The sequence below is a fragment of the Hyperolius riggenbachi genome, chromosome 3, assembly GCF_040937935.1.
Source record: "Hyperolius riggenbachi isolate aHypRig1 chromosome 3, aHypRig1.pri, whole genome shotgun sequence".
Classification (NCBI taxonomy): Eukaryota; Metazoa; Chordata; class Amphibia; order Anura; family Hyperoliidae; genus Hyperolius; species Hyperolius riggenbachi.
Window position 1 is genome coordinate 434172560 of NC_090648.1, and position 26240 is coordinate 434198799.

The following is a 26240-nucleotide window of genomic DNA, read 5'->3' on the forward strand; positions in this document are numbered from 1 at the left end:
GCAGAGGAGGCTGAAGCACTGCTTACCTCAGTTGGTGTTGCAGTAATATTCACTTGTCTAGCAGCTGTTTTGGAATTACAGTCTGCTCTAATAAAACTTGATGAATTTCTGCCCAGCAAAGCAGAAGCCATTGAAATATTGTCCTCGTCAGCAAGTGTGTCAGATACCTTGCCCTGTACACAGTCTGATTTAACCAATGTTGTTGAGTCCCTCTCCAGTGTTGTAACAGCCGAGGAACTCCAGCCCTGTCCTCTGAATGTTTCAGAAGTCTTGCCCTGTAACATGGATAATTCTGATTCTCTGGTCAAAATAATAGAAATCTCAGAATTTCAGTCCGGTCTGATGAGTGTTCCTGAAACCCAGCCCTGTATCCTGAAAGATTCTAGTTCTCTGGCCGCTGTGGCAGAGGTTCCAGAGTCCCCTTCCTGTCCAGGGAATTCCTCAGTTTTGCCTAGTCCAGTGGGGGCTGCTGCAATACTGACTTGTTCTGCAGCGCCTCATGAGCTCCAATCCAGTGTATTAAATGAGTCTCTGTCCAGTCCAGAGGCAGTTGTGGAGTCCCTATCTGGTTCAGTGCATACATCAGAAGATTTGTCCTGTTTTGTTGGTGCCCCTGAATCTGATTTGTTACTGACTTTGCTGGAATCAGCGACATCTAAGTCTGATCCAGCATTCTCGTGTAAAAGTCCAGTGGTTGCGAAGTTTAGTCATGATGATTTTTTTTTGGCCAGTCCTGGTTTTGGTCCTGTCTTGGCTGACCCTGAGGCTCACAGTTCCTTGACATGCCCAGAGGTTTCTCTTGTGCCGGTGTGCCCAGATGTTCTTTGTGTGCCAGAATGCCCAAGTGTGTCTAAGGTGTTAGCGTGCTCTGATGCTTCCTTAGTGGGAACACGTTCTGATGTTGCCAGTCTGCCTGCATGCCCAGAGATGGTTCTGGTCCCTGAAAGCCCTGATATTGATGTTTGTCCTTGTGGCCCTGACTCGGGAATTGCCCTAGGTTCCATAGGGGTTCTTGATAGTTCTCCATGTGAGCCTAAGGGGCATTCTGACCTATGGGGATCTCTTTGGAGCTTCAAGGTGTTCTGGGAGGTCTCTGAGAAAACTTGTCCTGGTGCCTTGGACTGGTTCAACAGTGGGTTTTGTGTTGGTAAAGACAGTACCGGTGGGCATTGCAAAGGCTTTGGCGTTTCTGAACGGTTCCTGGAAGGCGGTGGGTATCGCTCAGGGAGTTTCGGAGGGCTTTCTTCTGGAAATCATGGTTCTGATGGGTGTCACACTGGGGCTTGTAGTACTGATGGGCATGGTTCTGTAGGTTCTGGTTCTGATGGGTCCAGTCTTGTGGGGACTGATTCTGGAATTCGGTCTTGCCGGGCTGTCCCGGTCATCATGAATTATCAGTCAGACTGTTTTGTTGGGAATTTCAGTTTTGAAAAGCGTCTGGAATCCGCTTTTAAAGGCGGGGGTACTGTAATGATCGCTGCTGCAGCAGCTATTACTGGAAGTAGTAGTGCTGCAGCTCAGGCAGTTCTGATCTATTTCCATGCAAGCTGCATAGCTTTGTCTGTCTTTCCCTGCTGTCAGCTTGTGACTGATTATCATTCACCTGTGTGGGAATCTGCATGTCTGCTCCCATTGGATGACCTCAGTATAAAGATCTGCTTCCTGCAGGGTTTCCTTGGGTTTTCATAGCTTCAGTGTAAGCTAGTCTTGCTGTCGCTTTAGCCCCCGATCGTGTTTCTTGTTATAAAGATACTTTGCTGGTCTTTGCATCATATATTGGTTCATTGCCAATATATATGCATACCAGCACGTTTATTATTTTCCTTGTATTTGTGTTACGTGATACATCAGTGTCGCTGATGTATACGTACACGAACTGTTTATATCCTGTGTGCAGTTAGTCAGCTTTCCAGCACGTTTTGGTAGGTTGCGCGTACCGTGACCACCCGTGCTGAGGTAGTTACCCTGCTCCTGGTTCTGTTTGTGGATTGCGTTCATCTCTGCGAAGAGATAACGGATCCTTCTGAATCCTGTTCTGTTACTGTTTGTGGATTGCGTTCATCTCTGCGAAGAGATAACGAATCCTTCTGAATCCTGTTCTGTTACCGTTTGTGGATTGCGTTCATCTCTGCGAAGAGATAGCGAATCCTTCTGAGTCCTGTTCCCTGTATTACTCCATTCCTAGTCAGCGTTCCTGCTTATGTCATATGTCGGTTCATTGCCGATATATACATATGTTAGTCAGGCGTTACAAATAGTTTCATTGATAGCTGTAATTGTAATGCGCTAGGAAAACATACTTATTGTATATTTATCTGTGTTACGTTCATCTATCTTAATCCTGCTATTTTCTGACTATCCTGTCCTGTCTTTGTGAGGCACGCCATCGCCGCATCGCATTGGCTGCCTCATTCCAGTCTGTCTGGTTTTGGACGCTTGCTGTCGCTAAGTAGCCGCTAGCTAGCAAGCGTTCATTCTGTCTACCTGTCCTGATCTCCTCAGTTCTGGTTTATGCGCTCAGCGCTACTTTGCGCTGAGACGTTATAACGAAAGCATTGTTTGTGGCTGTCAGATCTGCACCGGCTCTGTGCGCCACAATCTCCTATTGGAGTCAGTCCTCCCCTCCACTATACTAGGGATAGCCTGTTTCCTGGTGCTAGTGTGTGTACCTCCTCCACGCCAGCTCATGCGTTGCATGCTGACTGTAGAGAATACACCACCAAGCCTTACATTATGAAAACCCCCATTACCAATCCCCATTGTGGGGGGGATTCCCAGAAAGTATGACACTGTTAATTATGGTTCCTGTTCCTTTAAGAAATTTGAAGAACTTAGCTCTGAAACAGAAAATGAGTTTTTCTCTGAATGTGCCAGGTTCCTGACCAATCCTGATCTCCAAGCGACTCCTGTTTCAACCTGGGCACTCCAACTAAGTTATATTTTGTTTAAAGGGGAATTATTACAGTGGGCATTTGATGTTCTCAATCATTCCGATTTGAAAGATAGACCGCTGGAATTTCTAGCGTTTGTGATCCATAACTGGTTGCGCATAGATCCATTTCCTTTTCCTCTTAATGAACTCCTGGCAGCAGGCCAATCAGCTGCTCCTTCAATTGCTTGCAAGAATGAGCAGCAAGCAGAAAGTGTTACTGATAATTTTCCTGCAGCTTTGAATAAATCACCAAAAACCGCAAGGTCAAAGGCAAAACGCAAACGTTCTAAGAAACGTGTCCAATCTGCAGAATCGTTATCCTTAGCGACTGAGACCTATAATGAGATTCTGCCATTAACAGATAATGAAATGCAATTGTCTTTCAGGGGAGTTAAATGGACTTATGAAACTACTAATGAACTTTCCTCCCTGGCTAGGGAAAATAAAGATTTTTGTTTAAAAGAATTATCTGAGTATGATTATGATGAGATATTACAGAGTATTGAACAAATCAACTTATTTGTGAACCAAGGGAAGTTTGCATACACTACAGTTCAACACTTGCTACAGGTATTGGAGATTCTTAAGAATAAGGAATCTGCCAATCACCTGCTAATTAACCCTATACATGTGCCTGCCACAATCATATCTGCAGACTGTGATCAGCCTAAATGTTTCGCTGTTAAGTATGCATGGGATCCTCCATTCGAGAGGGGAGAGATGGAAGCCCTGGTCTGTGAATGGAAGAATGATTCAAGTTCATTTTGTCAATTTTACAGTGCAAAAAGTGAAATGGTATTGAACGCATGCATTAAGTCAGCCTATAACCTAATAGAGGCTGGTGTGTGTAGGTATGACTGTGTGGCTCCCTTGATTGATGTGTGGGAACTGATTTTGGATGATTTTTTTTTGTGACTCCGAATTCGCAAATTTGGCGTTCTGACCCGCCTGCTTCAGCACCTTTGGCTGATTCAGCAGGTGATTCGGAGCTCTTTTTGTGTGAAATTGAAGTTCCTGCAATTCCACCCTGTACCATGGATAACTCAGTGTTACTTCCCAGTAAAACAGAAGCCACTGATACATTCTTAACCTTGCCCTGCGCAAATTTCTCAGCAGAGAATCCAGAGGTCCTGCTGACTTCCGAGTCCAGCCTAGCCAGTACTCATGACTCTTTGTTTAGTGAAACAGACACCAGAAAAATCTTGCCTGTCTCTGCAAACACTTCTGCAGAAATTACCTGTGTTAATAAAGTTCAACTCCTGTCTGATCCAGCAGATGCGCAAACATTGTGTCTTGATCTTCCTGTTTCTACACCTCGCTCTAGTTTCGTGAATAGCTCAGAGCATCTGCTATGTGAACCTGAAATCGCAGAATTATTACCTTGTTCAGAAAATTTTCCAATAAATTTGCCCTGTACCATGAATTGTGCAGTAGATCTCTCCAATGAAACTCAGGTCACAAAATCATTATGCTGTCCAGCAGGTGCTTCCATGGTTTTGCCCTGCAATATGGACTGTTCAGTGATCCTGTCCAGTGAAGCTGTGGTCGCAGAGTCTTATGCTTCACCCAGTATTTTGGATACTTTAAACCCTCTAGCAGAGGAGGCTGAAGCACTGCTTACCTCAGTTGGTGTTGCAGTAATATTCACTTGTCTAGCAGCTGTTTTGGAATTACAGTCTGCTCTAATAAAACTTGATGAATTTCTGCCCAGCAAAGCAGAAGCCATTGAAATATTGTCCTCGTCAGCAAGTGTGTCAGTTACCTTGCCCTGTACACAGTCTGATTTAACCAATGTTGTTGAGTCCCTCTCCAGTGTTGTAACAGCCGAGGAACTCCAGCCCTGTCCTCTGAATGTTTCAGAAGTCTTGCCCTGTAACATGGATAATTCTGATTCTCTGGTCAAAATAATAGAAATCTCAGAATTTCAGTCCGGTCTGATGAGTGTTCCTGAAACCCAGCCCTGTATCCTGAAAGATTCTAGTTCTCTGGCCGCTGTGGCAGAGGTTCCAGAGTCCCCTTCCTGTCCAGGGAATTCCTCAGTTTTGCCTAGTCCAGTGGGGGCTGCTGCAATACTGACTTGTTCTGCAGCGCCTCATGAGCTCCAATCCAGTGTATTAAATGAGTCTCTGTCCAGTCCAGAGGCAGTTGTGGAGTCCCTATCTGGTTCAGTGCATACATCAGAAGATTTGTCCTGTTTTGTTGGTGCCCCTGAATCTGATTTGTTACTGACTTTGCTGGAATCAGCGACATCTAAGTCTGATCCAGCATTCTCGTGTAAAAGTCCAGTGGTTGCGAAGTTTAGTCATGATGATTTTTTTTTGGCCAGTCCTGGTTTTGGTCCTGTCTTGGCTGACCCTGAGGCTCACAGTTCCTTGACATGCCCAGAGGTTTCTCTTGTGCCGGTGTGCCCAGATGTTCTTTGTGTGCCAGAATGCCCAAGTGTGTCTAAGGTGTTAGCGTGCTCTGATGCTTCCTTAGTGGGAACACGTTCTGATGTTGCCAGTCTGCCTGCATGCCCAGAGATGGTTCTGGTCCCTGAAAGCCCTGATATTGATGTTTGTCCTTGTGGCCCTGACTCGGGAATTGCCCTAGGTTCCATAGGGGTTCTTGATAGTTCTCCATGTGAGCCTAAGGGGCATTCTGACCTATGGGGATCTCTTTGGAGCTTCAAGGTGTTCTGGGAGGTCTCTGAGAAAACTTGTCCTGGTGCCTTGGACTGGTTCAACAGTGGGTTTTGTGTTGGTAAAGACAGTACCGGTGGGCATTGCAAAGGCTTTGGCGTTTCTGAACGGTTCCTGGAAGGCGGTGGGTATCGCTCAGGGAGTTTCGGAGGGCTTTCTTCTGGAAATCATGGTTCTGATGGGTGTCACACTGGGGCTTGTAGTACTGATGGGCATGGTTCTGTAGGTTCTGGTTCTGATGGGTCCAGTCTTGTGGGGACTGATTCTGGAATTCGGTCTTGCCGGGCTGTCCCGGTCATCATGAATTATCAGTCAGACTGTTTTGTTGGGAATTTCAGTTTTGAAAAGCGTCTGGAATCCGCTTTTAAAGGCGGGGGTACTGTAATGATCGCTGCTGCAGCAGCTATTACTGGAAGTAGTAGTGCTGCAGCTCAGGCAGTTCTGATCTATTTCCATGCAAGCTGCATAGCTTTGTCTGTCTTTCCCTGCTGTCAGCTTGTGACTGATTATCATTCACCTGTGTGGGAATCTGCATGTCTGCTCCCATTGGATGACCTCAGTATAAAGATCTGCTTCCTGCAGGGTTTCCTTGGGTTTTCATAGCTTCAGTGTAAGCTAGTCTTGCTGTCGCTTTAGCCCCCGATCGTGTTTCTTGTTATAAAGATACTTTGCTGGTCTTTGCATCATATATTGGTTCATTGCCAATATATATGCATACCAGCACGTTTATTATTTTCCTTGTATTTGTGTTACGTGATACATCAGTGTCGCTGATGTATACGTACACGAACTGTTTATATCCTGTGTGCAGTTAGTCAGCTTTCCAGCACGTTTTGGTAGGTTGCGCGTACCGTGACCACCCGTGCTGAGGTAGTTACCCTGCTCCTGGTTCTGTTTGTGGATTGCGTTCATCTCTGCGAAGAGATAACGGATCCTTCTGAATCCTGTTCTGTTACTGTTTGTGGATTGCGTTCATCTCTGCGAAGAGATAACGAATCCTTCTGAATCCTGTTCTGTTACCGTTTGTGGATTGCGTTCATCTCTGCGAAGAGATAGCGAATCCTTCTGAGTCCTGTTCCCTGTATTACTCCATTCCTAGTCAGCGTTCCTGCTTATGTCATATGTCGGTTCATTGCCGATATATACATATGTTAGTCAGGCGTTACAAATAGTTTCATTGATAGCTGTAATTGTAATGCGCTAGGAAAACATACTTATTGTATATTTATCTGTGTTACGTTCATCTATCTTAATCCTGCTATTTTCTGACTATCCTGTCCTGTCTTTGTGAGGCACGCCATCGCCGCATCGCATTGGCTGCCTCATTCCAGTCTGTCTGGTTTTGGACGCTTGCTGTCGCTAAGTAGCCGCTAGCTAGCAAGCGTTCATTCTGTCTACCTGTCCTGATCTCCTCAGTTCTGGTTTATGCGCTCAGCGCTACTTTGCGCTGAGACGTTATAACGAAAGCATTGTTTGTGGCTGTCAGATCTGCACCGGCTCTGTGCGCCACAATCTCCTATTGGAGTCAGTCCTCCCCTCCACTATACTAGGGATAGCCGGTTTCCTGGTGCTAGTGTGTGTACCTCCTCCACGCCAGCTCATGCGTTGCATGCTGACTGTGGAGAATACACCACCAAGCCTTACACTGAGGTTAAAACATATGGAAAAAGAAAACCAAAGCACATTTAATCCATCTAACTCTTGTGTTCCTCCTGCAGGCACAATTCATTCCGAAGGCACTTGCCACGGCAGATGCAGGTATCCAGTGTGGACTTCAGTATGGGCGTGGAACCTCTACAAAGAGGAGAGACCACTACAAGCATCGGCAGGATTAAACCTGAACTGTACAAGCAGAAGTCTGTAGACTCGGAAGACAACAAGAAAGAAGATGTAAAGACCTGCGGGAAGCTTAACTTCACCCTGCAGTATGACTATGAGAATGAACTCCTCATGGTGAAAATTGTGAAGGCCCTAGACTTGCCAGCCAAGGACCTATGTGGTACCTCTGACCCTTATGTGAAGATTTATCTCCTCCCTGACCGAAAGAAAAAGTTTCAGACACGTGTGCACAGAAAAACCCTGAACCCCAACTTTGAGGAGACTTTCCAGTTTCCGGTGGCCTATGAGCAGCTGAGCAACAGGAAGCTGCATTTTAGTGTGTATGACTTTGACCGATTCTCCAGACATGATATGATCGGGGAGGTGATCTTGGATAATTTGTTTGAGGTCTCTGACCTTTCACGAGAAGCCACAGTGTGGAAAGACATCCATTGTGCCACAACCGTAAGTATCCTTATTTCTTTTTTGTGCTTGTCCTTAATCAAGGAAACCAATAGTGGTATTGATTTTGTCTTTGCCACTGTGACCCTAATCAGTAAAGTCAAAGCAGAATCAAAACACCTTCATTTGCACAAAAATGACAGTTAAATGGAGTATCCCCTCCAAACAACATAATTAGGCAGTATACCCCATAATAAGTATTTTCCCCATTCCCAAAATTATAATAATAAGGTAGAGTGCTCAACAAATTATTGGCCCTAGTGGGCATCTCTAACTAAAAATATACACACATACCCTTCAGATCACTCAATCTTACAGTATGGCTCCCTGTTTTAAGAAGCACCAGAAAATCTCCTACTTGCTGTGCCAGACTATACTGAAGAGTGCAATGATGCAGCTGCAGCACATATCCAAGATTAACCAAGATTGTTGTTAGAGACCACCTCCGTATGTGTGGTGTGGCTCCACTGCAGCTATGCCTCCAACCTGATCAGGGTTGCACAGTATTTAGTCCTGCTAAAGGATCCAGGGCACCACTACTGAATATTCAGGGCACAGGCCCTGAATATTTAATGCTAGCAACGGTGCTGGTTATATAAAACATAAAGTAAGCACCCAACCTTCCATAATAGGGGAGCAATCAAATATGGATTAGAACAGCAATGCACCTGCCATATGCAGTTCACTTTTTCTCCTGAGTTTTTTCAAGGAGTCTAACTTACCATCTGTGGTGTAGAGCAGGTCAGCGGTGAGGCAGGAAGCTGTGTGTATGAGTCGAGGTTTTCTGTCCAGTGCATCCCTAACATCCCTTTAGATGTGCTGCAGCCACCAGGGGGAGCTCTTCTGTATAACAGTATACAGATTTTCAAATCTAAAGGGATGCAGGAAAGCCTCATAAAAAGTCACTTTCCTCTTCACTGCTACAGTGAAGTCCCGTCTTTCAGGATGTCGGACCAAATCAGGAGGAGAAGCAGGACTCTGCCTGGCTCTCCCTATTGGCTGTCTGTCAATGTTACCACATGGAGAGAGCATGCAGAGAGTGAGTTATCGGCTGGTCAGAATGGGAGAAAAATGTCAAACACATTTGCCCGATTTACCGAATACGTAAATCTTTGTGAATTGTAATTTCTTGACATTGCTTGAGGCAATTAACGCACAAGTCGGTAATTTATCTTACTATTCGGTAATTCTAGATTTCTGTGCAGTAATAGGTTTAGTGGATTGGAATTTGGGATGGTGATCGGTAAAATCTGCTGTTTTCAGCATTGCCAAATGCAGTACTGCTTAGTGAGTTGAGGCCCTTGTCAGCGCTGCGTAATATGTTGGCGCTTTATAAATACAATAAATAATAATAATAATAATAATAAAATGCATTTTAAACAACCAGCAAGCAAGAAAATACTCAAAATAACTTTGATTGTACTTTTTTTTACCAACTTTACCAACTCTTGGGTACTTTTTCAATTGCAAAATTATAAAAAGTTACTTTAAAGAGAAGATGAAAATTACCACCTAGGAGATAACTCCAGAGAAGACGTTAATTGAATATGGGCTATAGTATGAATGTACAGCTGACACATTTGCAGTAATTCTGAATCACGACAACATTGACTACATTCTTAAAGAAATGTTCCTAACATCTGTAATCTGAGCCACAAAGAAATGAAGCTATTTTGAGCACAAAGGGAGGCCATGTGCCCTATCAAAGCCGTATTCTTAGTAGACTATTCAGAGAAACTATATAATGTTGGAGTTCATCAAATCTTCCTTGAAATGTACCAGAATGATCACTCTATGGGCTTGATTCACTAAAGCAGTTTTCGTGCGCATTTTCATGTTTGGGGGCGATCATAAATTATCACACGCAATCGCAAATTTTCATGTGAAAAACGCAGTCATTTTCACATAAAATTCGCAATTGCACAAGAAAATTCGCGATTGCACGCAAACTCTAAAATGTGTGTGAAAACAACCGCGATATGAGTTATCACCGTTTAGTGAATCAAGCCCTATGTATTGTCAGCCTTACACACCTTCTTTACTATAGCGTAAACGTTTTATAGCTTCCCGGATCTATTTGTTCTGTTACATTAAACACCTTCACCATGGGACTGGCGACATTCATCATCGTCAATAGAAATAAAGGTTTGAAAGTAATTGCTGGAGTGGTGGGACCTTGGCGAAGTGGAGGAGGTAATAAGGATATAGATTACAGAGGCATGAATGGGTGCATAAAGGGGAGGTTGTACATTCCACTTTGGAGTCCTTATAGCTGCTAAATGTATCCTGAATGTGTGACAGCGGGGAGAGAGTATTGTGGTATGCAGGCCCCTTCTTCCTCCCTGGAGAATATATTATCAAAACACATGATAATTTGAGAGATGGAAATGATTCCGACTTGTTATCTTGTCTTATCGCATAGACAGGGACGGATCTAGACCAAGTTGCGCCTGGGGCAAGGTCAGGTTTTGGCGCCTATGCTCTTATCCCTACTGTTCGAGGGTGGCGATGTACTGAACTCCCCCATGTGGCGACCCCTTTCCCCCCTGCAGCCATCCCCTGCCCAGTGTAACTATACATACCGAGCCTTCGATCCTGCGGATGTCACACAAGCTCTGCAGCTCCTTCTTCTCTGTCGGGACACAGACACGCGGCTTAGTGACGTCACCAAGCAGAGTGTCTGTGTCCTTGGCAGGGAAGATGGAGCTGCAGCGCAGAGCTTGTGTGACATCCATCCTCAGGATCGAAGGCTCGGTATGTATTATTACACCGAACAGGGGATGGCTGCTCGGGGGGTCGCAACACGGGGGGGGGGGGGGGTTAGTAAATTGACACCCTCAGAGGGGGATAAAAGGGGGGATTGCAACAAACGGGGGGTCAGTAAATTGCCACTGTTGGAGGGGAAGAAGGGGGGATTGCAACAAAGGGGGGTCAGTAAATCGCGACCCTCGGAGAGGAAGAAGGGGGGGATTGCTAAACACGGGGGGGGGGGGGGGGAATGCTGCAGAGGAGCTAGAGATCTCCCTGCTGGTAATGAAGAGTCTCACTCATCATTACCAGTTACACATAAGCCAGACGCGCCGACGCGTCACGCTCCCGCGCCCGCCCATCAATGCTGCCAACTGCCAAGTGTTTATTTCCCCATCCAAATTTTGACGCCTTTTTAAGAATTCAACTACCTGTGCCTTGGGCAAGATACAACCCCCCCCCCCCTTCCCCCCTAGATCCGTCCATGAGCATAGAAGTGAATTATTGCTTCCCTGTGCAATTGTAATAATACCTATGAGCAACAATAGCACAGTGTTTATCAGCAGGAAACAAGCTTTGTTTATGAATGCAGGTGTCTGTTTATGTGTGCGCTGATGTGTGCATGTGTATGTGTGAAAGCCACTGTCCCTTTTCCCAGCCAGGTACACATATCCAGGGGCGTAACTAGAAATCACTGGGCCCCCTTGAGAAACTTTGGATGGGGCCGGGGGCTAGGCGCTGTACACAAGAGCCTGCTGCACACTGAATAGGGACTGTCTACGAATCTTTGTCTACAAAACTTTGTATGATTCGTTATCAGTGGGTGAACAAATGCAGTTATTAGAACAATTGCACTGAGAGCAGAAAGTTTTTTCTCTCAGTGCCCTTAGTCTCTCAGAAAAGGGAAAAGAAAATTCTCCCTGACGGGGCCCCCTGCAGCTTCTGGGCCCCCCTGTGGCTGCATTCGTTGCAGGGTCTATTGTTACGCCCCTGCACACATCCCCTAATCACCTGCCATCCTACATGGTCAGTCACACTCCACTAATAGCTCCACAGAGCGGATCGGTCAGAAAACAGTGTTATCAGTCTGCCAACAGACTGTACACACGCTCTACTATCGCTGGAACACCGCCCAGCGGGAGGGTCTGACGGACCCGTCGTTCCTTAAAGGGATACTGTAGGGGGGTCGGGGGAAAATGAGCTGAACTTACCCGGGGCTTCTAATGGTCCCCCGCAGACATCCTGTGTTGGCGCAACAACTCCCCAATGCTCCGGTCCTGCCTCCGGTTCACTTCTGGAATTTCTGACTTTAAAGTCAGAAAACCACTGCGCCTTCGTTGCCGTGTCCTCACTCCCGCTGATGTCACCAAGAGTGTACTGCGCAGACACAGACCATACTGGGCCTGCGCTGTGCGCTCTTGATGACATCAGCGGGATCGAGGACACGGCAACGCAGGCGCAGTGGTTTTCTGACTTTAAGTCAGAAATTCCAGAAGTGAACCGGAGGCGGGGCAGGAGCATCGGTGAGCGGCTGTGCGGGCACAGGATGTCTGCGGGGGACCATTAGAAGCCCCGGGTAAGTTCAGCTCATTTTCCCCCGACCCCCCTACAGTATTCCTTTAAGGTGCGTACACTAGAGATGGGCCGAACGGTTCGCCGGCGAACGGTTGCAGGCGAACTTTGGGGGTTCGCGTTCGCCTGCATCAGGCGAACTTTTGCGGAAGTTCGATTCGCCCCATAATGCTGTATTGAGCAAAATTTTTAGCCTCCATTTCACTGTCAGCAGACATGTTATTGTCAAACACACTGCTTTCAGTGCTAGAGAACCTGCCCACCCTCCCTTCAAGCTAGGTCCTTTATACCATTTGACTCAGTTGTCTGGCTACACTAATTAGTTATAGGACAGCTGCTACACACTCTGCTAGGGAGATTTTAATTGGCCACCCTCCTCCCTCCACCCTCCACCCTCCACCCTCCTCCCTCCACCCTCCTCCCTCCTCCCTCCTCCCTCCACCCTCCACTCTCCTCCCTCCACCCTCCTCCCTCCACCCTCCTCCCTCCACCCTCCACCTCCTCCCTCCACCCTCCTCCCTCCACCCTTCTCCCTCCACCCTCCTCCCTCCTCGCTCCACCGTCCTCCCTCCTCCCTCCACCCTCCTCCCTCCACCCTCCTCCCTCCACCCTCCTCCCTCCACACTCCTCCCTCCACCCTCCACCCTCCTCCCTCCTCCCTCCACCCTGGCAGGGCTGCCAGGCAACTGGTATAGCTTAAAAGGAAATCAATATGGCAGCCTCCATATACCTCTCACTACAGTTCTCCTTTAAGCAACCTAATGGTTCTATTGCATTGAGCATAAATGTTAAATTTTAGGCTAGCTTCACTTACTTCTGTAGTGGTACAGTGCTTAGGGTGATGTGCCCACCACACAGTGAGATCTGGGTTCGATTCCCAGCTATGGTATGATCTGGTGTTTGACATTTTTGTAAGATCTGACAAGATTAGCTGCATGCTTGTTTCTGGTGTGATTCACACTACTGCAGCCAAATAGATCAGCAGGGCTGCCAGGCAACTGGTATAGCTTAAAAGGAAATCAATATGGCAGCCTCCATATACCTCTCACTACAGTTCTCCTTTAAGCAACCTAATGGTTCTATTGCATTGAGCATAAATGTTAAATTTTAGGCTAGCTTCACTTACTTCTGTAGTGGTACAGTGCTTAGGGTGACGTGCCCACCACACAGTGAGATCTGGGTTCGATTCCCAGCTATGGTATGATCTGGTGTTTGACATTTTTGTAAGATCTGACAAGATTAGCTGCATGCTTGTTTCTGGTGTGATTCACACTACTGCAGCCAAATAGATCAGCAGGGCTGCCAGGCAACTGGTATAGCTTAAAAGGAAATCAATATGGCAGCCTCCATATACCTCTCACTACAGTTCTCCTTTAAGCAACCTAATGGTTCTATTGCATTGAGCATAAATGTTAAATTTTAGGCTAGCTTCACTTACTTCTGTAGTGGTACAGTGCTTAGGGTGACGTGCCCACCACACAGTGAGATCTGGGTTCAATTCCCAGCTATGGTATGATGTATACTCATGTATGTATCCCCAGCTATGGTATGATGTATACTCATGTATGTATTCCCAGCTATGGTATGATGTATACTGGTTTTTAAAATAGTATAATTCCCTGGCAGAAGAGACCCTCCTCCCTCCGGTAGGAGGGAGGAGGGAATAGGTAGAAGGGTAGAAGGGCAGAAGGGGTGGGTGGAGTCCAATTAAAATCTCCCTAGCAGAGTGTGTAGCAGCTGTCCCATAACTAATTAGTGTAGGCAGGCAAATGGTATAAAGGACCTTGCTTGGAGGAGGGCGGGTCCTCTAGCAGTGATGTGTATTTCACTCAATTAGGTGTGGCTCCAGGTATTAGAGCTTTTGAAACATGTTTTCTATCATTTTTCCAGTTGATAGAATTTTTTTAAACTTTTAAAGTTCGCCTCCCCATTGAAGTCTATTGCGGTTCGCGAACTTTTTCACGAACCGAACCTTTCGCGGAAGTTCCCGAACAGGGTTCGCGAACCTAAAATCGGAGGTTCGGCCCAACTCTAGCGTACACATGCACCACTAAATGCAACGATGGGCCCACCGGACACTCCCGCTGGGCGGTCTTTAGCTGACAGTATGCGCGTGTGTATGCACTGTCGGCGGACTGATAAGGCTGTTTCTGAACGATCCACTCAGCGGAATGAGGAAGCCGTAAATGGAAACCAATACATGAAAGGAAAGCTAATGCCCAACTGAGCTCTATTATGAAAGAGTGTAGCTGTACATGGAATGGGAGGTGCAATGCTGCACATGGAAGGGGTGCCGCAACATATTTGGCCTAAGGGCAGAAAAAGTATAAATCTGGCCTTGCCTAGGGAAGCAGCTTTAGTAAAATAACCTGCAGTGTGCAGCGGTGCGATTGTGAAAGATGGGAAATCAGATAAGAAATGTCGATTTATTTTGGCGCAGTCTTTCATTTAGAGCGGAGCCACAGGAGGATGGCGTGGAAATGCCGCCAGGAGATCACACAATTTACATACAAATGCGCTGCTATTGGATTAGAAGGAGACCATATGTTCCTGCCAGAGACGTATTCCTCAATGTTTACCCAAAAAAAGCATGGCCAGACTTCAGTATTTTCAAACTGATTAGGAAATTATGAATATTCTTTCAGGCACAAAGTCGACAGCTGTCGTAGAAAGTTACGCCGAACGCTTACCTTTTTTTTCTCTTTAATTTTTTTTTCTTGAAGCAGCTTACATTGAAGCTCACCTCCAACCATAGATCTACATATATGATAGCTTGTCAATCAGAGTACCAAATCTACAGTTTTGTGAGGCCTTTGAAGCTAAACACCCTGTTACAAACATTTAGTCACATGACCAGAAACAGCCCTGTTTGAAGAGTTACCAGACACCTGTCTCTCTCTACTGGGGGGATCCTACTAAATATATACCGTAGGCACATCTAGCCATCTATATTTGGGGGAGGCTACCTAATGCTGGGGGCACATCTGCTATCCTACCTGGGGCGGGCAGCTACCTAATTCTGGAGATACATCTGTCTATTGGGGCTGCCTAATACTGGGGGCAAATCTGGCCAGAGGCGTATCTAGAGGGTTGCAGGTTCATGCCATAGGCGCCACAGCAACATGGGTGCCATGCCTGCCCTTGTGCTTCGCCGCCCTGCCTGCCCCCAGGCCCCCTCGTCACTCAGACCTAAATCCGATTAGTTCTGTTATGTGGAGAACATATCACAGACACTTAATTTTTGTATGTAGGGTGCACTTGGCTTAATGTTAGAAGCATAGCGTACAGAGAGGGAATAAAAAGAGATATATCCCAAAAAACTTTAGCAATATGCTGCACAGGTCTAGAATGTATGGACTGGAGTTGGCTTTAGCAATGCATCACATTGGGGTTGTTTAGCGCTGGACCTATGTAGCTGCACATTTATCTGCCACATCAGCAATGATAAGTAGAGCATAATACAAGACAAGCGGCAAACAATTAAACAGCCTAGTAAATTGTTTTACGGAAAGCATGCAATTAGCCTCTGTTCAAATCACCATGAAGAAGGGGTGGCTGACAGAAAAGTGGAAGCCTGGCATAATTCTCATTCTGTTTTATAGTCCCCAGGGAGCCTCTCTGAAATGTCACCATCGTTAACTTTCATCAAAACTCATCTGCGTGCCTGCAAAGTTCATTCTCATAAAAATATCGACTGTCCTGATTCAGTCAGCAGAATTCAGATGTAAAAAGCACTCTCCTCCTCTGAGAATGTAACGGCAAGACTAACGGCTTCTAGGAAAGGAAAGGTTTGCCAAGCATTGCTGTATTTTAATTGCAGATTTTAATTTTCTATCCATGTTTGGTCAATAATTCAAGCAGATTCACTTTAACAGAAAAGGGAGACTAAAGTGGATTGTTTGTTTTTTTGACCTTGCTGTGCCCCTCTGGCAAAAACAAACATCTGGCAGGGGAGCAGCAGAAGCAGAGATAACCCTTGAGTGTCTGTCAAATATCACTCCCATCAAATTTTATTAACCTATTTTGGTTCCTGGACGTAGAAACTACGTCCAGGAACCATGCGCGCTACCGTGTGCTCCCGCGGACGATCCCGCGCGTGCACGCGCGCTCCCGGCCCGCGGTTTGTTAGCCAGGCAATCAGTGAATCGGGCTATGGTGCTCGATCACCGATTCCTCTCCCCCGCTGAAAAAGCGACAGCTTCTCTCGGAAGCTTCGCCTTTTCAGGCTGTTACCTCCCCCATGCGTCGCTCTAAGCGTGTGTTACGCTTAGAGTGACGTCATCCTAACAAACTCATGGCCGCCATCTTGTGGCCAAAAAGTAATACTACAACCAAAAGTAAAAAAAATTTAAAATCAACACACATTTACATTTTAAACCTATTGTTTAAATCCCACCCTCCCAAAACTACCCAAATAAAATGTTTAACCACTTAAGGACCGCCCCCAGCCGATGGGCGGCGGCAAAGTCTGGGCCCAAACGACCGCAATATGCCCATCGGCGGGGGCGGCTGCGGGAGTGGCTATGCGGCGATCGCGTCATTCGTGACGCGATCAGCCGCCAGGGACTGGCTCCGCCCACCGTTCGCTGTAACCCGCCGGCCGTTCGGAAGCGCCGGCGGGTTACTAGCACCCGGATCGCCGCTGCACGTATGTATAATAGGCTTTGTAATGTATACAAAGCCTATTATACTGGCTGCCTCCTGCCCTGGTGGTCCCAGTGTCCGAGGGACCACCAGGGCAGGCTGCAGCCACCCTAGTCTGCACCCAAGCACACTGATTTCCCCCCCCCCCCTGCCCCCTGATCGCCCACAGCACCCCTCAGACCCCCCCCCTGCCCACCCCCCAGACCACTGTTTGCACCCAGTCACCCCCTGTCATGAGCCTGAACGGAGAAACTGGGATTGATTGCAGTTTGCAGCAACACAGACACTGAGACAGGAATAAACTATGCAAGAAGGTTTATTTACAATCGTGCATATAGTATTATGCAATATCAATGCAGCAGCACACATAACACTATGTACAGCAGTCAGAGAATATGGTGGCAATTATATACAAGAACGCAACCACCACATACATACACACCATACAATCAAGGCAAGATGCAAAAACCCCAATCCCTATCTATCTACCTAAATATATACAGGATATATATACACACACAGATACACCGGACAAAGATATACAATATATACACCAAACGCAGTACAAGAAGGCAGGCACAAAATCACAGTCAGGACAAAGCATAGGTCGGCAACAATCGAGCAATCACGGTACACAAGGAGCAGGCAGTAAACGAGGTCAGACAGAATCTAGGTTCAGAAACAGGATAACAGATACAGGGATACAGGATACCAGAGAACCAGGGTTGACCAGATACTCCAGCTAGCGAGCACAAAGTTCTGGCAAAGGTTGCTCCTTGCAGGGCTCTTAAATAAGGAGGACACACCTGCAGCATGATTGACAAGCAAAGTCCATAGAGAGCAACCCTTGCAGTGGCAGAGCTGTCTCCAGCCAGCATAGAGCCACCCAGTGGTGGAACAAGGAAAGTTCAGGTCCTGCAAAGTCTCTAGAGCCATCTGCTGGTGGAATAAAGGAAGTTCAGAGTTCAACACAATGCTGCCACCAGCAGGCAGGAAGTGGCATGACCATATTCCTAACATAACCCCCCCCTTAAGGAGCGGCCTCAGGACGCTCCAACAAGACCATATACCACTACCGCCAGGATCCCAAAAGGCGGCAGAAAGGAAATCATACAGGAAGGTTGACAATTTCTGCCAACACTGGGTGGGCAGGGAGGGAAACAGAAAATTTAATTTTTCACTTTGTATCTCAGGATGCTGAATTAGGAACTGGAGATAAAAGACATCAAGAAGAACACCAGGCTGGTAGGCATCAGACAGCATGGTAAACTGGCATATATCAGACAAAGCAACAGGCAGAGCAGTGGCCTGGTAAACATCAGGTAGGAAAGTGCCCTGCCAGGCAATAGGCAGGTCCTCACTCAAGCACATATCAGGCTGGTAGACCTTAGGCATGGCAGCGAAGTGGCAAGCATTAGCCGTAGACTGGGTGCCATCAAGAGGAAGAGCAGGTTCAGGAGGTAGCTTGGCAGTGGACTGGCAGACATCAGGCTGGAAAGAAGACAGGAAACCATCAATCGGGACAATGGACAGGAAACCATCTGGAGGAAGATCAGCAACAGATTGAGGTAACTGGACAGCAGCAGCAGTAGGAGTTGGTAGTGGCTGGACCAACACAGCAGCAGGAGTCTGTAATGGCTGGACCACAACAGCAGCAGCAGGAAGAGTCTGTGGTGGCTGAGCAGCAGCAGCAGTCTGTGGTGGCTGAGCAGCAGCAGCAGCAGAAGTCTGTGGTGGCTGAGCAGCAGCAGCAGCAGAAGTCTGTGGTGGCTGAGCAGCAGCAGCAGCAGAAGTCTGTGGTGGCTGAGCAGCAGCAGCAGCAGAAGTCTGTGGTGGCTGAGCAGCAGCAGCAGAAGTCTGTGGTGGCTGAGCAGCAGCAGCAGAAGTCTGTGGTGGCTGAGCAGCAGCAGCAGAAGTCTGTGGTGGCTGAGCAGCAGCAGCAGAAGTCTGTGGTGGCTGAGCAGCAGCAGCAGCAGTCTGTGGTGGCTGAGCAGCAGCAGCAGCAGTCTGTGGTGGCTGAGCAGCAGCAGCAGCAGTCTGTGGTGGCTGAGCAGCAGCAGCAGCAGTCTGTGGTGGCTGAGCAGCAGCAGCAGCAGTCTGTGGTGGCTGAGCAGCAGCAGCAGCAGTCTGTGGTGGCTGAGCAGCAGCAGCAGCAGTCTGTGGTGGCTGAGCAGCAGCAGCAGCAGCAGTCTGTGGTGGCTGAGCAGCAGCAGCAGCAGCAGTCTGTGGTGGCTGAGCAGCAGCAGCAGCAGTCTGTGGTGGCTGAGCAGCAGCAGCAGCAGTCTGTGGTGGCTGAGCAGCAGCAGCAGTCTGTGGTGGCTGAGCAGCAGCAGCAGTCTGTGGTGGCTGAGCAGCAGCAGCAGTCTGTGGTGGCTGAGCAGCAGCAGCAGTCTGTGGTGGCTGAGCAGCAGCAGCAGTCTGTGGTGGCTGAGCAGCAGCAGGAGTCTGTGGTGGCTGAGCAGCAGCGGCAGCAGGACTCTGTGGTGGCTGAGCAGCAGCAGGAGCAGGAACTGCAGACTTGGAAGCAACAGGAGCAGGAACTGCAGACTTGGAGGCAACAGCAGAGTCGCCAGACTTGGAGGCAACAGCAGAGTCGCCAGACTTGGAAGCAACAGCAGAGTCGCCAGACTTGGAAGCAACAGCAGAGTCGCCAGACTTGGAAGCAACAGCAGAGTCGCCAGACTTGGAAGCAACAGCAGAGTCGCCAGACTTGGAAGCAACAGCAGAGTCGCCAGACTTGGAAGCAACAGCAGAGTCGCCAGACTTGGAAGCAACAGCAGAGTCGCCAGACTTGGAAGCAACAGCAGAGTCGCCAGACTTGGAAGCAACAGCAGAGTCGCCAGACTTGGAAGCAACAGCAGAGTCGCCAGACTTGGAAGCAACAGCAGAGTCGCCAGACTTGGAAGCAACCGCAGAGTCGCCAGACTTGGAAGCAACCGCAGAGTCGCCAGACTTGGAAGCAACCGCAGAGTCGCCAGACTTGGAAGCAACCGCAGAGTCGCCAGACTTGGAAGCAACCGCAGAGTCGCCAGACTTGGAAGCAACCGCAGAGTCGCCAGACTTGGAAGCAACCGCAGAGTCGCCAGACTTGGAAGCAACCGCAGAGTCGCCAGACTTGGAAGCAACCGCAGAGTCGCCAGACTTGGAAGCAACAGCAGAGTCGCCAGACTTGGAAGCAACAGCAGAGGTCTGTGACATCTGAGCAGTAAACTGGAAAACTTCAGGTAGTGCTGCAGGCATACTAGCAACAGACTGAATAGTCTCAGAAAAGGTAGCAACAGGCTGGATGGTAAACTGGGTGCCCTCAAGTAGTCCAGCAAGCCAGGCGCTACCAGGAGAAGCAAGAACAGTAGCAGGCCGGGCACCATCAGGAACATCAGCAACAAAAGTCTGTGAAGGCTGGGCAGCAGCTTGCATAACCTCATGGATCTGGGCCGTTGGCTGAGCGCTTGGCTGGGCCGTTGGCTGAGCGCTTGGCTGGGCCGTTGGCTGAGCGCTTGGCTGGACCGTTGGCTGAGCGCTTGGCTGGACCGTTGGCTGAGCGCTTGGCTGGACCGTTGGCTGAGCGCTTGGCTGGACCGTTGGCTGAGCGCTTGGCTGGACCGTTGGCTGAGCGCTTGGCTGGACCGTTGGCTGAGCGCTTGGCTGGACCGTTGGCTGAGCGCTTGGCTGGACCGTTGGCTGAGCGCTTGGCTGGACCGTTGGCTGAGCGCTTGGCTGGACCGTTGGCTGAGCGCTTGGCTGGACCGTTGGCTGAGATCCCAATACAGTCTGTGCGGACAAGGAGCAAAGTTCTGCAGGCAAGGAGCAAAGTTCTGCAGGCAAGGAGCAAAGTTCTGCAGGCAAGGAGCAAAGTTCTGCGGGCTGGATGCAACACTCTGCGGGCTGGATGCAACACTCTGCGGGCTGGATGCAACACTCTGCGGGCTGGATGCAACACTCTGCGGGCTGGATGCAACACTCTGCGGGCTGGATGCAACACTCTGCGGGCTGGATGCAACACTCTGCGGGCTGGATGCAACACTCTGCGGGCTGGATGCAACACTCTGCGGGCTGGATGCAACACTCTGCGGGCTGGATTGCAGGACTGGATACTGCAGGATGAACATGCTGGGGCTCTGCAGGCCTGTCGGGCTGACCCATAGTCAGCAAATCTAGTCCATGAAAAAGTCCACAAAGAAAGGCGAGGAACTGCTCAGGACTGACTGGAGATTGCTGAGGACAAAAATCAACTGGAGTCTGTATGGAGCTGCATGGAGTCTGCACCGACTTGCATGGAGTCTGCATCAACTTGGATGGAGTCTGCACACGACTGGAATCGGCTGGAGGCTGCACACGACTGGAATCGGCTGGAGGCTGTACAGGAGATGAAGCGACTGGAGGCTGCACAGGAGATGAGGCGGATGGAGGCTGCACAGGAGACGAGGCGGATGGAGGCTGCACAGGAGATGAGGCGGATGGAGGCTGCACAGGAGATGAGGCGGATGGAGGCTGCACAGGAGCAATAGAGGCTGTAGGGAAGTATTTGCGTTTTGGTTTCCTCAACACTGGGACAGACTTTAATGCAGATACTGGCAACTGTGAGGACCAAGGTGTAGATCTGATGGCCGTTTGCTTAGTAGCGCATTTCTTCTGGTCAGTAGAGACAGGCAAGTCATAATACACAGATTTAGTTATTACTGGTAATGTAGGTACAATTTAAATTGTTTAACTGTTGCAGGCTGTGAGTATTGGACATGGTTCGAGGTATATGAAGGGTTAACAGGAGGAAGAGAGTGAAAATGAGAGGACAGAATCTCAGACCAGGCATCAAGTAGCTTTGCAGCTGATTCACACTTGCAGAGTTTTTGCACATTCAGAGACTGAGTCGCACACATACAGGCCCTTATAAATTCCTCTTCTTGATTGGCATAATATTCAACAAACCTCTGCCTATCCTTCCTCAAATAATCAAATAAATGTTCAATTTGATCAGAATTAAATTTAAATTCAAATTTATTTCTTACAGGCAGGGCATGAGATATGGAGCTGGGAGATAACACTTTCTGCCAAGCAGACAATAGAAGTGAAGCCTTTCCAGATTTGCATAGGCCTTGATTGATCAAGGATTGCAGAGAGTTAATGCATGTTTGCACAGTTTGTTTATCCTTGTTATTAAAATAATCAAAAAAACCCACTTGATCATCTTCTAATAAATTAATCAAGGCTTCAATTTTAAGCAAATTGTAAGGTGGTAAATACCCATCAGAAACTGTAGGGAACGCAAGATCATACCAGATTTTGATTATGCATTCAAAATCCTGTGAGTCAAACGATCCATCCTTAACAAGTCCATAAACCTGACTAATTAACTTCAGCAGATCTTCCCTAGGATAATCAGCAAAGAAAGTGCGGCATTCTTGCTCAGATTCCTCAGCCAAAAATGCATAGTAATCAAGATCTTGTAGATTCATTCTGACAGATAACTCAGTATACAGTGTAGCTGCAGCAATCAGTAATTGGCCAGAACTTCTGTCATGAGCCTGAACGGAGAAACTGGGATTGATTGCAGTTTGCAGCAACACAGACACTGAGACAGGAATAAACTATGCAAGAAGGTTTATTTACAATCGTGCATATAGTATTATGCAATATCAATGCAGCAGCACACATAACACTATGTACAGCAGTCAGAGAATATGGTGGCAATTATATACAAGAACGCAACCACCACATACATACACACCATACAATCAAGGCAAGATGCAAAAACCCCAATCCCTATCTATCTATCTACCTAAATATATACAGGATATATATACACACACAGATACACCGGACAAAGATATACAATATATACACCAAACGCAGTACAAGAAGGCAGGCACAAAATCACAGTCAGGACAAAGCATAGGTCGGCAACAATCGAGCAATCACGGTACACAAGGAGCAGGCAGTAAACGAGGTCAGACAGAATCTAGGTTCAGAAACAGGATAACAGATACAGGGATACAGGATACCAGAGAACCAGGGTTGTCCAGATACTCCAGCTAGCGAGCACAAAGTTCTGGCAAAGGTTGCTCCTTGCAGGGCTCTTAAATAAGGAGGACACACCTGCAGCATGATTGACAAGCAAAGTCCATAGAGAGCAACCCTTGCAGTGGCAGAGCTGTCTCCAGCCAGCATAGAGCCACCCAGTGGTGGAACAAGGAAAGTTCAGGTCCTGCAAAGTCTCTAGAGCCATCTGCTGGTGGAATAAAGGAAGTTCAGAGTTCAACACAATGCTGCCACCAGCAGGCAGGAAGTGGCATGACCATATTCCTAACATAACCCCCCCCTTAAGGAGCGGCCTCAGGACGCTCCAACAAGACCATATACCACTACCGCCAGGATCCCAAAAGGCGGCAGAAAGGAAATCATACAGGAAGGTTGACAATTTCTGCCAACACTGGGTGGGCAGGGAGGGAAACAGAAAATTTAATTTTTCACTTTGTATCTCAGGATGCTGAATTAGGAACTGGAGATAAAAGACATCAAGAAGAACACCAGGCTGGTAGGCATCAGACAGCATGGTAAACTGGCATATATCAGACAAAGCAACAGGCAGAGCAGTGGCCTGGTAAACATCAGGTAGGAAAGTGCCCTGCCAGGCAATAGGCAGGTCCTCACTCAAGCACATATCAGGCTGGTAGACCTTAGGCATGGCAGCGAAGTGGCAAGCATTAGCCGTAGACTGGGTGCCATCAAGAGGAAGAGCAGGTTCAGGAGGTAGCTTGGCAGTGGACTGGCAGACATCAGGCTGGAAAGAAGACAGGAAACCATCAATCGGGACAATGGACAGGAAACCATCTGGAGGAAGATCAGCAACAGATTGAGGTAACTGGACAGCAGCAGCAGTAGGAGTTGGTAGTGGCTGGACCAACACAGCAGCAGGAGTCTGTAATGGCTGGACCACAACAGCAGCAGCAGGAAGAGTCTGTGGTGGCTGAGCAGCAGCAGCAGTCTGTGGTGGCTGAGCAGCAGCAGCAGAAGTCTGTGGTGGCTGAGCAGCAGCAGCAGCAGAAGTCTGTGGTGGCTGAGCAGCAGCAGCAGCAGAAGTCTGTGGTGGCTGAGCAGCAGCAGCAGAAGTCTGTGGTGGCTGAGCAGCAGCAGCAGAAGTCTGTGGTGGCTGAGCAGCAGCAGCAGAAGTCTGTGGTGGCTGAGCAGCAGCAGCAGAAGTCTGTGGTGGCTGAGCAGCAGCAGCAGAAGTCTGTGGTGGCTGAGCAGCAGCAGCAGAAGTCTGTGGTGGCTGAGCAGCAGCAGCAGCAGTCTGTGGTGGCTGAGCAGCAGCAGCAGCAGTCTGTGGTGGCTGAGCAGCAGCAGCAGCAGTCTGTGGTGGCTGAGCAGCAGCAGCAGCAGTCTGTGGTGGCTGAGCAGCAGCAGCAGCAGTCTGTGGTGGCTGAGCAGCAGCAGCAGCAGCAGTCTGTGGTGGCTGAGCAGCAGCAGCAGCAGTCTGTGGTGGCTGAGCAGCAGCAGCAGCAGTCTGTGGTGGCTGAGCAGCAGCAGCAGCAGTCTGTGGTGGCTGAGCAGCAGCAGCAGCAGTCTGTGGTGGCTGAGCAGCAGCAGCAGCAGTCTGTGGTGGCTGAGCAGCAGCAGCAGTCTGTGGTGGCTGAGCAGCAGCAGCAGTCTGTGGTGGCTGAGCAGCAGCAGCAGTCTGTGGTGGCTGAGCAGCAGCAGCAGTCTGTGGTGGCTGAGCAGCAGCAGCAGTCTGTGGTGGCTGAGCAGCAGCAGGAGTCTGTGGTGGCTGAGCAGCAGCGGCAGCAGGACTCTGTGGTGGCTGAGCAGCAGCAGGAGCAGGAACTGCAGACTTGGAAGCAACAGGAGCAGGAACTGCAGACTTGGAGGCAACAGCAGAGTCGCCAGACTTGGAGGCAACAGCAGAGTCGCCAGACTTGGAAGCAACAGCAGAGTCGCCAGACTTGGAAGCAACAGCAGAGTCGCCAGACTTGGAAGCAACAGCAGAGTCGCCAGACTTGGAAGCAACAGCAGAGTCGCCAGACTTGGAAGCAACAGCAGAGTCGCCAGACTTGGAAGCAACAGCAGAGTCGCCAGACTTGGAAGCAACAGCAGAGTCGCCAGACTTGGAAGCAACAGCAGAGTCGCCAGACTTGGAAGCAACAGCAGAGTCGCCAGACTTGGAAGCAACAGCAGAGTCGCCAGACTTGGAAGCAACAGCAGAGTCGCCAGACTTGGAAGCAACCGCAGAGTCGCCAGACTTGGAAGCAACCGCAGAGTCGCCAGACTTGGAAGCAACCGCAGAGTCGCCAGACTTGGAAGCAACCGCAGAGTCGCCAGACTTGGAAGCAACCGCAGAGTCGCCAGACTTGGAAGCAACCGCAGAGTCGCCAGACTTGGAAGCAACCGCAGAGTCGCCAGACTTGGAAGCAACCGCAGAGTCGCCAGACTTGGAAGCAACCGCAGAGTCGCCAGACTTGGAAGCAACCGCAGAGTCGCCAGACTTGGAAGCAACAGCAGAGTCGCCAGACTTGGAAGCAACAGCAGAGGTCTGTGACATCTGAGCAGTAAACTGGAAAACTTCAGGTAGTGCTGCAGGCATACTAGCAACAGACTGAATAGTCTCAGAAAAGGTAGCAACAGGCTGGATGGTAAACTGGGTGCCCTCAAGTAGTCCAGCAAGCCAGGCGCTACCAGGAGAAGCAAGAACAGTAGCAGGCCGGGCACCATCAGGAACATCAGCAACAAAAGTCTGTGAAGGCTGGGCAGCAGCTTGCATAACCTCATGGATCTGGGCCGTTGGCTGAGCGCTTGGCTGGGCCGTTGGCTGAGCGCTTGGCTGGGCCGTTGGCTGAGCGCTTGGCTGGACCGTTGGCTGAGCGCTTGGCTGGACCGTTGGCTGAGCGCTTGGCTGGACCGTTGGCTGAGCGCTTGGCTGGACCGTTGGCTGAGCGCTTGGCTGGACCGTTGGCTGAGCGCTTGGCTGGACCGTTGGCTGAGCGCTTGGCTGGACCGTTGGCTGAGCGCTTGGCTGGACCGTTGGCTGAGCGCTTGGCTGGACCGTTGGCTGAGATCCCAATACAGTCTGTGCGGACAAGGAGCAAAGTTCTGCAGGCAAGGAGCAAAGTTCTGCAGGCAAGGAGCAAAGTTCTGCAGGCAAGGAGCAAAGTTCTGCGGGCTGGATGCAACACTCTGCGGGCTGGATGCAACACTCTGCGGGCTGGATGCAACACTCTGCGGGCTGGATGCAACACTCTGCGGGCTGGATGCAACACTCTGCGGGCTGGATGCAACACTCTGCGGGCTGGATGCAACACTCTGCGGGCTGGATGCAACACTCTGCGGGCTGGATGCAACACTCTGCGGGCTGGATGCAACACTCTGCGGGCTGGATGCAACACTCTGCGGGC

The 26240-nt window shown here is 49.0% G+C and overlaps 1 protein-coding gene across 2 annotated transcripts in view; it reads left to right on the forward strand.

The window, feature by feature from the left end:
- The window catches only part of SYT10 (synaptotagmin 10), a 147669-nt gene that overhangs the window by 86646 nt on the left and 34783 nt on the right, over positions 1-26240 (forward strand). For both annotated transcript variants that reach the window (XM_068277650.1, XM_068277649.1), the window contains exon 3: positions 7332-7896. In XM_068277650.1, coding sequence (XP_068133751.1) covers positions 7332-7896 — 565 coding nt within the window. The remainder of the gene's footprint in view (positions 1-7331; positions 7897-26240) is intronic.